At 34.2% G+C, this 18,462-nt stretch overlaps 2 protein-coding genes across 2 annotated transcripts in view; one reads left to right on the forward strand and one right to left on the reverse strand.

Annotated features, from left to right (window-relative positions):
- The window catches only part of LOC111059311 (rootletin), a 119,215-nt gene extending 101,170 nt beyond the window's left edge, over positions 1 to 18,045 (reverse strand). The window contains 1 exon segment of the mRNA XM_039433782.1: positions 17,805 to 18,045. Within this exon segment, the coding sequence (XP_039289716.1) occupies positions 17,805 to 18,026 (222 nt within the window). The 5' untranslated portion in view covers positions 18,027 to 18,045.
- On the forward strand, positions 1,591 to 4,591 carry LOC111052134 (isocitrate dehydrogenase [NAD] subunit 1, mitochondrial). The gene is made up of 3 exons (XM_022338765.2): positions 1,591 to 1,743; positions 3,056 to 3,315; positions 3,799 to 4,591. Exons 2-3 carry the CDS (start codon positions 3,117 to 3,119, stop codon positions 4,239 to 4,241), a joined length of 642 nt encoding a protein of 213 aa, XP_022194457.1. The 5' UTR covers positions 1,591 to 1,743; positions 3,056 to 3,116; the 3' UTR covers positions 4,242 to 4,591.
- Positions 18,046 to 18,462: the final 417 nt, after the last annotated feature.

Consider the following 18,462-nt stretch of genomic DNA (forward strand, 5'->3'; position numbering starts at 1 on the left):
AGAAAACGCTAGAAAACGCAGATTTTGGGCGTATCTTTGGCGTTATTTCAAATTCCTTCTAACACAACATTATTACACCCCAGCTGAGCTTCTGTAGTAAATTTGAACATTTTCTGTTCATTTGTTCTCGATAAAGCTGAGAAAACGCTAGAAAACGCAGATTTTGGGCGTATCTTTGGCGTTATTTCAAGTTCCTTCTAACACAACATTATTTCACCTCAGCTGAGCTCCTGTAGTAAATTTGAACATTTTCTGTTTATTTGTTCTCGATAAAGCTGAGAAAGCGCAAAAAAACGCTGGAGAAACGCATATTTTGGGCGTATCTTTGGCGAACAAAATTCTTCCACCTCAGCTAAACCTGTGTACTGAATTTTTTTAATATATTTCCATTGAAGAAGGTGAGGCTGAGAAAAAGGTGAAAAGCTGAGAAAATGCTAATTTTGGGCGTATCTTTGGAAATTTTTCCAAATCCGTTCTTATTGCGCCTCTAAAGGGCCAACTGAACACACCTGCCGATCCAGTCGGGGGTCCAAACTAAACGTCCGGCTAAACGGATATGGCGAGCGAAGCGAGCCTGACGGCTAGTAATATAATATTCACAGGAATAGCTCTGATTGAAGTAGCAGTACCCAATCAATTCTTCCGCGATAAATCAAGACCTCCTAAATAGGTATTCAGGAGGTACTGGATAAATTGGTATTTAGGAGGTCCTGGATAAATGCATTTCAATCAAGGAGGATCGTTGATTTCAATCTTCAACTTGGTGCCAACCTAACAAAGTCAACTCAACTTAATGCCAACCTGACAAATTTTTAATTTAGTTACCAGAACAACTGTTTCGAAGAGGTACTCTCTCTAGATTATAGTTCTATATTAACATATGGTAATTATAATTATAATTTTAAGATATTGGAATAAGAAGAATATACATGCTAAAAGACGAACTTTAAACCCTTAAAAACCATCCTTAGAGTTAAAATATCGCCAAAAGATTTCATAGTGCGCCTCTAAAGGGCCAACTGAACATACCTACCAAATTTGAACGTTTTTGGACCGGTAGATTTTTAGTTCTGCGAGTGAGTGAGTAAGTCAGTCAGTCAGTCAGTCAGTCAGTCAGTCAGTCAGTGAGTGAGTGCCATTTCGTGCTATATAATATATATATATATATATATATATATATATATATATATATATATATATATATATATATATATATATATATGAAGAATACTGAAGTTTAAACAATTTGAACGCTCTGATCACTGCAGTCGTTTCTTGTCTCGGCCATTGGCAGACTTCAAACTTGGTAGGTCAACCGACTACCAATCATGTGGCTCCATTCACTCTGTATAATTATAATCTATTTTATACTGGAAATAATAATGTATTCCATACTGATTTGTAGTTGGGTGGCAAGACATGCTCATGGTAGCCTTAACTACAGCCGCTGCGACTATAGTCATGATTCAGAAATAAGAAAAGAGATGGAAAATTATCGATAAAGAGCACTGACGAGGGTTAAAATATTTAAACGCTCTGTTCACTGTAGGGATAATCCCATTCATTCCTCTTCATTTATTATGAAACAATAAATCGGCTCGAGCCGTGGAGATGACCGGTTGTTTCGTAGCTGCCTGCCTGCCTCAGATAAGATAATACTGTTTTTGCTCTATCGTGTTGAAAATGAATGTACTAACGTTGTAGCTTAATAACCTAAAAACTTACTTCATAACGTTTTGGCTGGTAAATTAGATTTAATTCATTTCTTATTCAATGATAACTTCTCTCTAATCATCATTTAAATTCTAACACTAATTCAGTTTCTTAATCACAATCTTAGAACCCGTAAATCACTGAAACATCCTTGCTTTTGACAGAAGAATTTCAAACTAACTTGTGAAACCTACTTCTCAAACTAGACTTTTTGAAAATTTATTCCTACTTGAAAAATTAAATTCCAATATTGGATCACGTGTATTCTTTGATTCTAATTATCTCTGTCTTACAGTAGACTAAAGAAAATAGAAATAAAAGATTGCAGTAATTAATGATAATAATTAAATGATCTATATCCTATTTGAAAATTGTTTTTCTCTATTGTAATATATTTCTTAATATTAGTTTTTCTGTTCACTTTTCTGGAAAGGGAAACTGAGCTTTGTTGACGAGTTAATTTTGATACAGGCCGAAATGGTTTTGTAAAATTCGGCAGGCTGCTCTGTAATTTTTGTAAGCATTGCATCCTGTAGTAGTCGCTCTTGGCCCGGTGTGGGACGGGGTACGAGCGATTCGACAACAGACTATTTCGTTTTATTTTTTCTGCCTGTTATAAACTTTCATTCATATTTGTTGACGGTTTTCAGTTGTAAACATAATCGAGCATTGTTTTATTGTGTTCATTTCCCTACCTAGAAAACCTCTATAACTGTTCTTAAACTACCTGTTCTAACACAACATTATTACACCCCAGCTGAGCTTCTGTAGTAAATTAGAACATTTTCTGTTCATTTGTTCTCGATAAAGCTGAGAAAGCGCAAAAAAACGCTGGAGAAACGCATATTTTGGGCGTATCTTTGGCGTTATTTCAAATTCCTTCTTACACAACATGATTACACCCTAGCTGAGCTTCTGTACTAAATTTGAACATTTTCTGTTCATTTGTTCTCGATAAAGCTGAGAAAACGCTAAAAAACGCAGATTTTGGGCATATCTTTGGAAATTTTTCCAAATCCGTTCTTAGTGCGCCTCTAAAGGGCCATACACCTACCAAATTTGAACGTTTTTGGTCCGGTAGATTTTTATTTCTGCGAGTGAGTGAGTGAGTCAGTCAGTGAGTGAGTGCCATTTCACTTTTATAGATATAGATGATCATCTGAAAACTTATTTTTTTATTGTGATAAAAATGAGTGATTTTATTATCATAATCAGTTATATTTCCACAATATTATCTTTACTCTATTATATCATCATATAATTGGCTCAAACACTCATTTATAGAGTAGCTTATTGCAGAATTTAATGATTGAATGAAAAAAATATTGCTCTCTTTTTCTAGCTACGCTTTCAAGTTTGCAATCTCGAAAGGGCTGAACCAAGTAATTCTGCTGCGTGACCCAATGTACCGAGCAGTGACAGGGGAGCTTTTCACTGAAACTGTGATGGGCGTTGCCAAAGGCTATCCCGAAATCAATCTGGAGATTGTCACCACGTCAGTCATAAGCCAACGCATCATTTCCAAGCCTCAAAGCCTCGGAGTGATTGTGGCGGAGAGTGTTTGCGGCGAGTTCTTTGGCTCTGTTTTGACAGGGCTTGTAGGTGAGAGCTTTTGAATTGACAATTCGTAAAAATAATTATTATTCATACTCAAAGTGGAAATGACTAAGAACTTAATCGCGATTTTACCTTTAGAGTTTAGAATCTTCTTCTCTTCAAGATCTTGCATCTAGATGGTTGGTAATTGAATAATCTGACATCACCTGCTCCATTATCGCATCTTATACCGACAGATTGCTAGAAAGTAGCATTCAATTTACTCTCTCCTCATACCACAGTAATATTTATCATTATGCTTCGCATAATTTGACTAAAAAAAGGACGTACCATGCAAGCTATTATTCTTGAAATATTGTAAAAGCTTATTCTCCTGAAGATTTAGAGAAAAATATATCTCCAAATCAAGACTTGAACTTATTCATCAAAATATCCTTAGTCCGAATTGAGACTTATTTGACTCATCAGATCTTCAGCGGGAATCAATCTCAGCAAGGGAATATTCATTTTTGCAGTATTATGTTGCAGGATCAAGAGGCATGATAGCCAGATCGTGCTACGGCAAGCGGTATGCTGTGTTCGACCCGGGTTCGCGCAAGATCTACCACATCATCGCCGGCAAGGGCATTGTCAATCCGACCAGTATGATAATGTGCGGCGTGCGCCTTCTGGAGTTCTTCGGCCTGAACGACTACGCGGTGTGGATCAAACAGGCGGTGTTCGAGACCATCAACGAGGATCGCATCCACACGCCGGACATCGGCGGCAAGCACTCCACCTGTGACTACATCAGCAACATGCTGTCCAGGATGGCGAAGAACGCGCATGCGCACACCATCATACATCGGCCCGACGTCAGACCCGGCATCCAGCCGCCCAGCCAGCCAACTGCGCCCTTCGACCCCAAACTGCACATGCCGCAGTTGGCCGGCGTCAATCTCTTCACTAAGAAACCAACGCTTGGATCCTGACTACGCAAAGGGCTGGTTGTTCGTGGAATTGTTATTGTGTGGAAATGTCATGAGTTATATTTCTTGTTTTGTATTACTGTTTGGCATGAATTTATATATTTTTTGTAATCCTAATTTTTTGTGAGACTCTCAACTCTATAACTACTAATTTTTCCCATTGGTAAAATTGTTTTTCTCCATAATTCTTTGGATGATATAATTATTGAAGTATTGGTGAGTTATCTAGTTGGAGATTAAAGGAGAATGTTCCAATAACATTGTCAAGCTGGGAAAAATATTTTTTATATTTATATTATACCGTATTTTGAATGTGAACTATTATGTAAAATACAGCAATCATGAGTTTTCAGTCCATTGATGTTTTTTATGTGTTCTGATAAACTATCAAAAATAGTTTTGATGAGTGACTGCACTCATGAAAATGTATTGCTGTGCAATTATGGATGTTCTGTATTTGAAAGTTTACATTTCAATCAGTTTCCTAATATAAACTGAAGCTATTCAGTTATACCAGTCCATTAAAAATGATTTCACACAACACATTTTCTAAAAAATCATTTCAAATTCATCTTGTTGATTCGATTCAAGAGAGATATCAGCATTCGAGATGAACTGGGAATCATCAGTATTGATGATATCGTCTCAGTATAATATTTAGTAGGTACGTTTCCATAGAGACTCGTGAAACTAGGTTACAATATTTTTTACTACCACACTCACACATCACAATGGCACAACTATTCATCTAATCATTTTTATGGTTTTATCAAAAAACTTTCATTTACTTATTCTACTCAAATCTACAAAGCAAATAAACATTATACAGTTTCACTTAGTATAATATTATAGAATATGAACCAGTTCATGTAATCACAACAAAATCAACAAGATTATCGTATTTGAATCACACATGTGACAAAGGAACAAAAAAACATCCCAGCGGAACAAGTAGTTCTGACAGTTTGTAAATAATAATTTCGATGAAAAACACAAGCTCATCATGGGTCAATGGAATGTGGATAGAAAAATCATCAGCAAGTCATTGAAAATCAATCAATATATAATGAAAAAAACACATCACGACTAGGAAAATGGTTGGCTCCATGAATTCATGAAGAAAACAACTATCCGATTGCAATGGGGAGAAACTGCATAATAGACTCCCAAAGGAAGAGCATGAATTACAAAGTGATACGAATCACCGGCGATGGCAACTGTTTCTTCAGGGCGGTCTCGTTTCATTTCTATGGTCATGAGAGAATGCACGGCGACATTCGACGCAAAGTGGTGGCCTACGTGACGAGTCACTGGACTGAGTTCAACGAGTTCGTGACGGGAGACGTGTCCTACGGCGTGAGTATCACGTCACCCGAGGAGTACTCGGAAACCATGTCCAGAGACGGCCAGTACGCTGGCATGCAGGAGGCGCTAGCCGTCTCCAAAATCTTCAACGTGCAAGTGCTCATTTTCAACGCCCAAGACCTTCAGACGAGGCCGAATGTTGTCGGCAGTGTCACCACCAATAACAACAGTTTGCTGCTTTTGTTCCGCGGTCACCCCGATTCTGGACACTTTGATCTCTTGATTGATTAACACTGATTATTGTTTTCGGTTTAAACAATAAAATTGATTGAACTATTTTTGTTTTGCGTTCTGCTTATTCTATTACCGTTTGCAATGACTCATAACTTTACACTAAATTTTGGAAGAAAATGTTTCTGTTTTCTTTCCAAAGATCTCTCTCAATAGATTGAGACATAATTCAGTTATAGGTGTCAGAAACTGAAATTTTGTGTATGATTCTCGATGTCTGTTTGATTTAGTACCACACTAGGTAGCTCTTTGTTTTTCATATGTTTTACTTTTAGAATAGAATAGATTGGAATTAAATAGACTTTCTTGAATTGCATCTAGTTCCTGAAAATATGATGATTTCTATTGTAATACCAGTGATATACTCTATAAATAATTCAATATCATTAGGCTAGTTATTCACCAGATTTTCGAAATGGCATATGAGTATCTGAAAAAGAGGAAACCTTATAATTCACAATACCATGCCTACTATTTTATAATGATTGTATGCATAGCGACCGCTAATACCTCTGTATTGTATGATACCTCTATGTTGTATGATATTGAAATTTGAATTTATTAGTCGAGCTACAAGCTCTTTTGTAACTTGTTTGAAATAACAGGATGGTCTAGTCGGGTTAACAAGTAGGTTGGAGTTTCAAACAAGCTTGCAATAACTCAATGAAAAACTATCAAACGCAAACGCAACAAGGAAAAAGCCTCGAATCATGATATTCACAATAGTTTTTCTTCCCTAGTTTCACTCACCACTTGTAAGTAGGTACATCACAAAACTAACTTTTCATGCAAAATTCTAGTACAGAGAAGATGAGAAGAGTTTGCACAAAAAAGCTCCTACAAGTTTTTTTTTCAATCTCAATTCAACACTGGGTTAGAAGTTTATAGGCCTAGAAATACCTAGAAAATAATATTTTTTCAACCAAGCAATTACTCTTGAAGATGATTATTCGATATGATTTGACCATCATTGTCGAAAGAGTATTCCCAGTACAGAGGAAAAATAACACATTCTTACATCATTGTGACAAGTCATTGTCAAAATTGGAAAGAGGTATCAATCAAAATTTGACAAGTAACACGTGATCGATGTTCAGAGAAAATTAATAGATACGTGTTGATCGGCGTGTATTGACAAACATTGATGCATTCTTAATTATTGGTATTATTGAGCAATAATAGTGATAGTAAAAGTTCGCCCACTCACCCAGACTTATCAAACGCCTCTTGCCTGCTAAAATCAAAATGGCCCCAATATAATTTTTTATTAGAGGAGAATGATACTTTTATGTGAAGATGTTTCAATCAATCATCTTCATGGAAGAATTTGGCCTTGGAAGTCGTAAAATATCATATTGATATTCTCATTTCCTAACAAACCATGGAGCCCCTAATTAATCATGGACATTGTCAACCTAGTGTTGTCATTAAAGTGGGATTTCATCTATATTGGTTACAATAAAAACCTGTCATAGGAGGATAATCTTCTTCTTCTATCTTCTTCTCTATATATAAAAATGAATGTTTGTTAGTGTGTTAGTTTGTTTGTTCCCTATAGACTCGAAAACTACTTGACAGAACGGCATGAAACTTTGAGAATATGTTGTGTGAATATTGGGGTTGGTTTCTGATCAGAAATTTTAATAGGGGGGCTTATAATAATTATATATTAATCCATTTTACAGACCTATGTTTTCGAAATTGTCGGCCGAGCGGCTAACGTAGAACGGGAAGATCATCATGATTGAAGATCATGTTGTGATAATATGATTTGGCATATGAACTTAACAGCTGTAATAAACACGTCACTCTGTGATAAAATTTTTTACTGGTATTGAAACGGTAGTTTTAAGCACATAGGAAGTTCGTATTGAGATGTAAATAAAAATATTGATTGTCAGATAAATTTCATGATTCACTAAATAAAGTCAAGTGTGACATGAGATACATTGACTTTTTGGCGGTACGAAGTTCGCCGGGTAAGCTAGTCTTCTTATAATATGATAAAAGAGAGTAGGGTTGTGTTTGTTCGCTTCAAAACATGCCAATTTGAGGATTGCATACCGGAAAACGGGAATGATTTAGATCTCCAAGTTTTGAACATATATTCTAGAAATATCAATCTCATGCACCTCGAAGCCCAAATTTCAATTTTTATTCTAGATTTTTCAAAAGTAATGTTCAAATTTCATTAATGACACCAAAAAATACCTTGAAGAGGTACTCATTAAGGTCTTTGCATGATACATGAATACATACCATATGTTAATATCTCTTTGAAACAGATGTTTAAAATTGGCACTAAATTGATAACCAGTCCAATTATGTCAGGCTGGCATTAAGTTGAGGACGTTTGAGTTCTGTAACTTTATAAGGTTAGCACCAAGTTGAAGAATACTATATATAATAAGGGGAAGAATTGGCTCATACACGTACGGGATAGGGAAATTATGTTTGACGCATCATCACGTCTAAACTAAACTACTGGATTGATTAACTTTACATCTTGCATATAGATTCTTAATACTAGTAGTTCTGTGAACAGTAGACCTCGCGCTCAGTAAGTTACATTGACCTGTTATATGTTTTCTCGAAAATTATTAAATAATTTATCAATTTAAGATGTGTAGAGAAAATCCTAAATAAACATAGAGTTTTCTGTCCTATCGTACCGTGACGTGTCGTCCCGGAATGTGAGTGTGAGCGCTGTTATCAGGTCTGGCTGCAACTGTCTACAAAACGTTGATGGAAAGATACATTTTCAAGATGTTAGATGTTTTTGAACGGGTAGTATTATAGTCAACTGTCTACAACTAACGTTGATGGAAAGATATATTTACAAGATGTTCGATGTTTTTGAACGGGTAGTATTATAGTCCACTAAAGAGCTGATTTATGATGAATAATTCTATAGTCTGATTTTTACTCTAATATTGGCGTATGAAGGGGGCTCCTTTTTCTTTTTATATTATCCTTGGAATGCAAAATTTCCAAAAACCTTGTATATACCGCGTTTCGCCGTAAATGCGCAACATAAAAACATTTAAACATTTAAGCATTCAAACATTTAAACATTTAAACATTTAAACATTTAAACATTTAAACATTTAAACATTTAAACATTTAAACATTTAAACATTTAAACATTTAAACATTTAAACATTAAACATTTAAACATTTAAACATTTAAACATTTAAACATTTAAACATTTAAACATTTAAACATTTAAACATTTAAACATTTAAACATTTAAACATTTAAACATTTAAACATTTAAACATTTAAACATTTAAACATTTAAACATTTAAACATTTAAACATTTAAACATTTAAACATTTAAACATTTAACATTTAAACATTAACATTTAAACATTAAACATTTAAACATTTAAACATTTAAACATTTAACATTTAACATTTAACATTTAAACATTTAACATTTAAACATTTAAACATTTAAACATTTAAACATTTAAACATTTAAACATTTAAACATTTAAACATTTAAACATTTAAACATTTAAACATTTAAACATTTAAACATTTAAACATTTAAACATTTAAACATTTAAACATTTAAACATTTAAACATTTAAACATTTAAACATTTAAACATTTAAACATTTAAACATTTAAACATTTAAACATTTAAACATTTAAACATTTAAACATTTAAACATTAAACATTTAAACATTTAAACATTTAAACATTTAAACATTTAACATTTAAACATTTATACATTTTAACATTTAACATTTAAACATTTAAACATTTAACATTTAAACATTTAACATTTAAACATTTAAACATTTAAACATTAAACATTTAAACATTAAACATTTAAAATTTAAACATTTAAACATCAATTTCGCTACCTCGCTACCAAATAAGCTCCAAGTCGAATAATTTTGCTTTAATTATTAAATTGAAATTAATTGATGATTAAAATGAAAAATAAGTCTATGTTTTAATAATTAAAATGAAAATAAGTCTATGTCCATTCTCGGTAAATTCAGAATCGTTATGCAGAATTTCAAGTTTATCAGTTCAGTAATTCAGAAGTGATATGCGTCATTCGTGTATTTCCTATCCCGTACATGTGTAAGACAATTCTTTCCTCTATAATATTATATTATTTCTAATTGAATGAATCAATTTCTGGTGTAAAAACACAAATTTTGGTGACAACTTCAAATGAGAACCACATTTTATATTTGATGACTGAATTAGAAACATTGAATTATCATTCTAGTCGAAAATTATTTGATTCTTACTTCAGCTTAAAATGTATTGACCCCTCTAACGTTTCATAGAGAGAGGATATTGGATATTGATCACTGAGATACTGTCAGTTTTGCTGCGAAGTCACATTTTAACCCACAACACCTCCAAATGGTCACCTGCATGCGCATATCTACCATGAGAGGTGGGGGCACGATCTTCTATCCAACGCTATACTGCCAAGTTGGTGGGCAAGTATCACAGAGGAGTTTAACCTGCGTTGCAGAGTAACCACCCACATATAACTGAGATACATATCACATATCACTGATATCACTGAGATACTGCAATATAAAGATTGTTTGGATAAACTTCGAGAATTTTCCATCCTCATCTGGGTTGAAGGGTTCTCATATTTCCCTTCTCCCGCAAAAAAACGACCTTGCTCAATTCTATATTGGAGCACTACTCGAATTCTTGTTATTACATGGAAAAACATTGTTCTCATTTTTAATTGAACAGTCTGTAATTGGAACTAATAGAATACTATTCCGTCATTTGATGTTCCTTAAGATGATCTTGTTCTACTCTATATTGGAACACTATTCATAGTTCGATTTACGCTCTTGCATCCCATTCAATACTAGCCATAACATATGAAACTTTCCTTTCATCTTCACTTGAATCAGAATAGCTATTAAGAAATCTTGTAGGAATATAATTTCATATAATAACTTGCCATTAATGCGCGTATAGACTATATGGCACAATATAGTGACGTGACGATAATATATATCCGGATAGACAAGGGATATTTATACCCAAATAATAAGGAGAAGACATAACCTTAGGCTCAATATAGAAAATAATGAAGAGAGCACAAGAATTCGTGGGTCGGGAATTGAAGTTTTCAGTTGATCAGACGGGAATTGAAGCAGGTACGGAGACAACGACCGACTTGCGTGACATTAATATTACTATTACCAGCGGCAAGAATAATAGTTTTGTTGCCTATAACACGACTCTGGACTTACTTCTTCAACCCTTCCCCTTCTGCAAAGCCTACCCTTCCAACCAAAGCATGTCTGATGTCTTTCAGGACCTGCGTGAGAATATGCAAGACTGGAACAGCAACTTTGGGCTAAAAGCAATGCATTAGATTTGTATATACATCGTTTCACAAAACTCATACTTTTAAAAGTGCACTAGAAACGTTGATCGAACTGATTGTGACTGGCTGAATAACTTTCACAAAGTAATAAAGGGTTAATTGTTGGTGGGAGCAGGATACCAAATCGTCCTGCCTCATTACAAATCACACTGTAATCATTTTACAAGCCTCTTCCGTAGTAGATGTAGCTACACAAAAAATAAGCTGAGAATATTCAAAAGATGATCACATCATCATTATTCAGCTTCAAATCGTGCAAATCGTGTTGGTATGCAGAAGGCTAACCCTAGTAATCTCCCTTCTTATATAATTTATTTCGAATCATTCATATTGGTTTGTTTCATCAAGAATTTAGATTTGAAAAATAAATAAATCGATTATTTTTATGATTAGTATGTGATGATGATAGCATCGAAAAATAGGAGAAGAGATAACTATAACTGCAACTCCAGAATCAAATACAAATAATACAAGAATATAATAATACTGTGGATACATTTATGCAGAGTTGCATTGAATGATCAAAAAAAAAATGTTATTCGTATACCGGTAATCTCTTAATATCAAGAATGAGTACGATAATAATACGATTGATGAAAATTTTAATGAAATCATATTTTGAAAAATAACTTTCTGCTTGAATAATTGAATCCTTGAGTCCTTGCAGCTTGTAGTCTTTTTTTGAAACAATTGATTATTCCCACTTACGATGAATACAAATGCAATTCTGATTCTCAGTTAAGTAAAGCTAAGGAACACTCATTGATGAAACAAACATGTTTCCATAATGTACGTTTCTAGGTTATTGATGTTTTTGTCATTATCAACTCACCATCCAATTGATTGCTCAATAATAGACAAATGTTTCAATTGGATTAACCCATCCAATAACTACCCAGCGACATAGATCACTGCAAGTTCTTTTTTCATCAATATTATAGATCTCAGTTTTCTATTTCTATCAACCAAAGTCTGATAAAAACCTTCAAAAAAAGTGTGTACAGTCCCTATACATGAGTATAGGAAATCATTCACGCGCACTGCTTCGTTTAGGAAAAATAATTGAATATGATATCATCCTTCATTCTGACAAATAATGTAAAAATGAGAGGGTGAAATAATGAATGATACATGTTATAGGAATCGCGTCGTCGTCATGGTTTTTATTTGTTCGGAAACGAATTATTGCAGGGAATTTGAACAAGTGAACAGCAACTGATAGGGGCCGAGTGTTTTACCGGTTGCAATTAACGTAACTCACCTGTTCATGGCCTACAGTCAGTTAGGGGTGGTTTACAACCCTTGGCAGGAACAGCAAGCGATCCCCAGTCAGGGGTAGTTAGGCAACTTGCGTGCCACCAACTAAAGCTCCGCAAAACCTGCATATTATCAAAGTGAGCACAAAATCCGCTACTTTTTCTCTATAAGGCTCCGAAACTATGCAGACATTGCTTGGACAAATTCAGCTCTCAACATTCACATGACTTTCACCACCTTTTTGAAAGTTCAACCTCAACATTCAATAATCGCTGTTGGAAAATAATGAACGAGTACAAATTCCAACATCAAAACTTATTTCAAGATCAACATTAAAAGTAATTATGCTTCCAAAAACATTAGATATCTTTGCTTCTTTCTCGCTCTCGTGAAACTTGAATCTGGAAATGAAATTATCCTATCAATATGAAATACAGTTTTTGAGTCACAGTGATATTATTATATCTGTACTTATGACTCAACAAAGACCTACTACTCTCAAAGACCATAGAATAATGCGCCATTAAAGTTTAGCATGAGCTTCTAGTGTTGAATAATTGGAAGTGGCAGCTTTCATTCTTAATTGATTAACTTATTCATTCACAAAGGCAACTTTTTAGAAGTATTTCTAGCCTAGGCGATGATGAGGGGACGAATGATAATACATGCGTGTTTCATTTATGATGATTTCATGAATGAAATAACAGGTTATGAATGTACTGTGTGTAACATTTTCAAAGATATACAGTCCAAAACAAATTTTTAACTCTAGAAATAATCACTCTGAATGTCCAAAATCAAAAAGTAAAAAGAAACTATCCAAAAAATTCCAAATTCGAATCAACGTGAAATATTTTTGTCGTCCAAAAATCAGTGTGATCATACTTGTACAGATCACGATTCTTTCTTCTGCAAAATAAATAATAATACTGTCTATAAATTTTCACTCATCTGTAGGCCTACCATTCAAGTATTTTCTTCAAATTCCAATCAAATAGTATGACACTACGGTAATGTCTGCAATGTGGGCAATAATCATGATTCTCGGGGCGGTTTTCATGATGAATTGAGTTAGCATAAACGTTAGTTTAATTTTTTTGCGTTAGATTCAATGAACCTTACAAATTGTAAATCTTATTACTACTGATTTCTCACCCGTGAGATTAACAATAATAACGTCAACTATTCAATAATAATAGCTTTTTATTTGTTCTAGTATGTTTTCACTTAGCATATCAGGTCTATAACTTCTTAAAATGTCTAAAAGTTTCTCAAGATTAAATAATTTTTTCAAATAAGTTACAAGCTATATTTATACGTTTTTGTTTGTTCAATTAGCTATTTGCCATCACGTTTAAAAGTAAACAAGCTGTAATTACTGGATTATGTGGCAAGTTTATTTCTAAATAATTACAATTCATGAGACTCATTTCTCTTACTATGTATTCCTCCTATGCCACAACTTCTTTTGAACTTCATTTATGGAACCACTTGAATTGCTCAATTTAACAGATTGATGGCCGAATAGCGAACTCTTCCATCAAGTTTCACTAATGAATGGGTAGGGTAGTAGAAAGTTGTAACAACTATTCTCAGTTCACTTTCAATTAAAAGAAAGTTGAATGAAGAATAGTTTGTTGTTCCAACAGTTTTACTATTATTATAACTTCCCGCCATCTATTCTGTATTTAAAGCGATTGTTTTCCGTTCTCACAGTTTTTACTCTCAATCATTCTCCTACCGTGTAGCCCAAAGTAAAAATGTTTGAGAGCACTTATTCATATTACATTTTATATACGATAGTATAGCAGAGCACATATTCCTATTCAAATCAATAATAGTCCAGTCAAGGAAAGGTTATAGAGGGAAAAGTTGGGAAGACAATTTTTGACCTTACATTTCTGTTTAGGGTAGTAAGGAGGTAAACAAACATATCAAAAGTCCCCACCCCTACCCCCTGTGCTAAGGGGATGGGGGTGATTTAAAGGTATCATTTTTTGGCTTCTCGCATAAAACTCAAGAACTAAGTATCCTAAGGACTTGAATGTCACAATATAACAAATTGAAGCTTACATAGCTTCCTACAATATTCATCCTACAACTTTTTTTATATCTCCTCCAGTTTTCGAGATATCCGCTCTTGAAGGTGTGACATTTTTCAAAAACCACGTTTGCCCCAAATTTTTTATATTTTTTAAAAATAGATTGGAAAAATCCATGTTGATTATGAACTTATAGAGCATTGAATTCTCTTCAATTTGATGTATGATTTCACACTTTTACGAATTTCCCTACACCTTTTGTGTTGGCTTTAGTGTTGAGTGTGGAATTCTATTAGGGAATGTTTTAAAAAAAAGTTTGACTTTGCAGCTCTGTTAGGCTAGTTAGGAGGAAAACATATCAAAAGTCCCCATTCCTAACTCATGTGCTAAGGGGATGAGGGTGGTTTAAAAGTTGCATTTTTCAGCGTTTTGCTTCCACGTTCATATCTTGAGAACAATGCGTTCAACCGACATAACTGACCATTCAAAAATGAAGCTTGATAAATTCTCTACACGTCTTGTGAATTGGAATTTTGTGATATTCCCAACGGTTCCCGAGATATTCGCTCTTGGTGTGCAATTGTTAAAATAACAGGTTTTCATCGAATGTTTTCCACTTTCAGGGCTTATAACTCTCCAACAATGCATCATAAAAACTGATGCTTATCGGGGGTTTGTAGAACATTGAATTCTCTCTGGAATGATGTATTATTTTACTATTCCAAGATTTTATTTCATTGTTATAGCAACTTCAATGTAGGGGGTGAAATTTTCATTAATAACTCAATCCTTATATATTCTATTAGATTGAACGGAACTTGACAAACACATAATTAAGTTCATCATGTGTATGATAAGTTATGTTCAATCTAATAGAATCTATAAGGAATAAGTTATTAACATTTTGTTATTAACTTTTGTTTAAACGCAGCTTAAGGGTGGTTTTGGGTTTAAAGTTCATCTTTTAGCATGTATATTCTTCTTCTTCCAATCTCTCAATTATAATTTAAATGTCCATATCATATGTTACTATACAACTATAATCTAGAGAGAGTACCTATTCGAAACAGTTGTTAACTGGCAACTAAATTAATAATTTTGTCAGGTTGGCATTAAGTTGAGATGACTTCATTAGGTTGGCACCAAGTTGAAGAACTAATTAAAATGTATTTTTCGAGAACAAATTGATTGGGCACTGCCGCTTCCTGGGAGTATAGATAATTTTTTTCATAAAACAAACTTTTATGACGGGATTTGCTTCTATCAATATTGATCCTATTCTATCAAGACTAATTTTGTTTGTATATCCGACAGATCGCGAAAACTGCTTAAACAATTTCGATGAAATGTTAATAATTCAGTATGATATATGGAGGGTATTTTCAAAACGTCAGAAGTGTCCGTTGTGGAATCTGTTTTCAAATAATGAGCGAATTCGGCCAAAATCTAACTTTGACGAAAGAAAGGGGTTATTTATTGAAACAACCAAGTAACTGTTGTTGCTTTTCCTAATGTAAAAATATCTTCCATAGAAGTAAGGCACTTTTCCCATGAATCAATTATTCCCAAACATTGATTGTTTCATCAAAGAAAATAGAAGGTAGCTTTCGATAAAAAAATTGGAGAATTGACAACTTTGACTAAAGTTGTCAATTTAGATAGAAATTGAATTGAGTTACATGCTAGTTTACATCCAAATTTTCATTCCTAAGCTTTTGGTTCGAAGCTAAGATCAAAGAAAGAAATCGTATAATGGTAGTCAATAATCAAAGTGATTGAATTAACTCTATTCAGATTTATGCAAATTAACATTAAAATGATCCCCACTTTAATATTTATTATAGTAAAGTATAGGACATGACAAATCAGCCACAATAAATGTAATACTAACTATTATGAATGGGCTCTTCTGTGTGAATGGACTTCCATGGAAGAAGGAATCAGTGGATTGGCTGCTTTTACACTTTTGGATGAGTGAAACGAAAAGTCATGGATACCAGAGTCATCAAATTCCGAATCAACTTAATTTGGAATTTTATTTTCAATTGCATCAAGCGAAAACAAAAATAACATGATCACTGCTAATTTGATAACTGTGAACGTGAAATATTAATTTCCAATGAATAAAGTCGAGGTCAACTCTTAATCCCCGCCCAATATTCTACAAAATTCGCTGCAATTGGACTACTATTCTACAGAGCACTTCCAACGAATCAATTATTAATTATTCGAATGATTTGACTCAACAATTTTCATGCCAAGTTGTGGCCTAATCTCAATAACAATTATAACAATTTTGGTAGGATTTACATTATAAATGTTTCACAAGAATAATTTCATTATTCAATTCCCGTAGCGAAGCACGGGTGCCCTGCTAGTCATTTAATAATTTTTTATGAATTCAGCTGAACAATCTGAACTGAAGGTTGAACTCAGCACGTCTCTTCGATACGATACATCAATAACAATTCCAATATTATTATAATAGCTCATACGTTGTGGAAGAAATTCCAGTTGTCAACTCAGAATTTAGTTTCACAGCTAGGAACTATAATAACAGGTACTTGTTACATGAAAATTCAGGAGTCCATTAATGTGAAATAATAGCCTGTGGGGATTACCATCCTCATAAAATCTTTTGGAATTTCATCATAGAATAATGCCTTGAAGAAGATCTCTCATAGAAAGAATGAGTTCTCTAACAATGGATGGCGATTCCACTTGAGCTTTACAATGTAGTAGCTGAGCTATGAGCTAGAACAGTGGTTAGGCTACATGTCTTCAAATAACTTAAATTTAGTTATTCTTGAAAATTGAATAGCTTTCTTGAATGTTTACATTTGAAGAGAAATGTCTCTATTCAACCAACAATACCGTGAATGCATTATTTCATGAATTCATCTGTTTTCAGCAAATTTGAAGTGATTTATTCAGGTAATTTCTATCATAGGCACTCATATCTCACTTAATAGCAATAACAAAAAAAATAATTTGTTTTGATTACTTGATAGAATTTGAAATGTTCCACCAGTAAAACGTTCATAAAAATGTGATGCACAGCCTTTTCTGACATCTATATGAATTGGACTGGCCTCACTGTTCATTTGATACTATATTATTTTGAGCCTATCTCGCTCACCATGTTGTGACACGTCAATTTACAGATCATATGATTTTTTTTAAATAGACCAAATGCCTCACAAAGTGCAATGTGCTTGGAAACAATTCACAAAATTTGCAAACTAATGTGCAATAATAAGGCGTGTTGATGCTGACCCTGGGCATGTCTTGAGTTGCTGTGGAGGCGGCAGCAGCAGGCTGGAGCGACGACTGCGGAGGCGGCAACAAGTCCGAGTCGGAGGCGGCGGCTGTACTACTAGCGGAGGCGGCCAAGGCGAAGAGGTCGATCCCCCCTGGCAGACAGAGCGGGGCCCGGGATCGCGCCGGGAGATACGACAGATGATCACGTGACTGCTCATCCTCCCTACCTTCCCTCATGTTTCATTCGCCCTTCCACCCCTCACAATCACTCTTACCATCCCTTCCATCGAGCCAGCCAAAAACGGCTCTGAAAGCCCAAAGATTGTTCAATTTCACTCGTCCAAACACGGCAAACGACACACACTCCCAATAAAATCTCAATCTGTGCAAGTCCACGCGTGTCAGTAATATACTCCTTTTATTGACTTTTATATCCACATCTACAGTCGAGTGAGGGCGCCGGCTCACTTTCCGATGAACTGCCACAAACCAAATACCCGATAGTTCTGGATATTATTAGGCCTAATGGTCAGGTACCATTACAGCGTTTGTTCGCCATCAAAAGTTCAATTAAATGATGGCTCTATTAAAGAGCATCCGCAACATTGGAGGCTTATAACTGCCAAAACGCTTTACATCCATATTATCTAATGTCGCTTCATGTTTGTTTGGT

This window comes from Nilaparvata lugens, chromosome 1, assembly GCF_014356525.2.
Source record: "Nilaparvata lugens isolate BPH chromosome 1, ASM1435652v1, whole genome shotgun sequence".
Taxonomy (NCBI): Eukaryota; Metazoa; Arthropoda; class Insecta; order Hemiptera; family Delphacidae; genus Nilaparvata; species Nilaparvata lugens.

Coding starts and splice junctions, on each gene's coding strand:
- LOC111052134 (XM_022338765.2), top strand. CDS start 3,117: ATGTACCGAGCAGTGACAGGGGAGCTTTTCACTGAAACTGTGATGGGC. Junction 3,316..3,798: donor TGTTTTGACAGGGCTTGTAG/GTGAGAGCTTTT, acceptor ATTATGTTGCAG/GATCAAGAGGCATGATAGCC.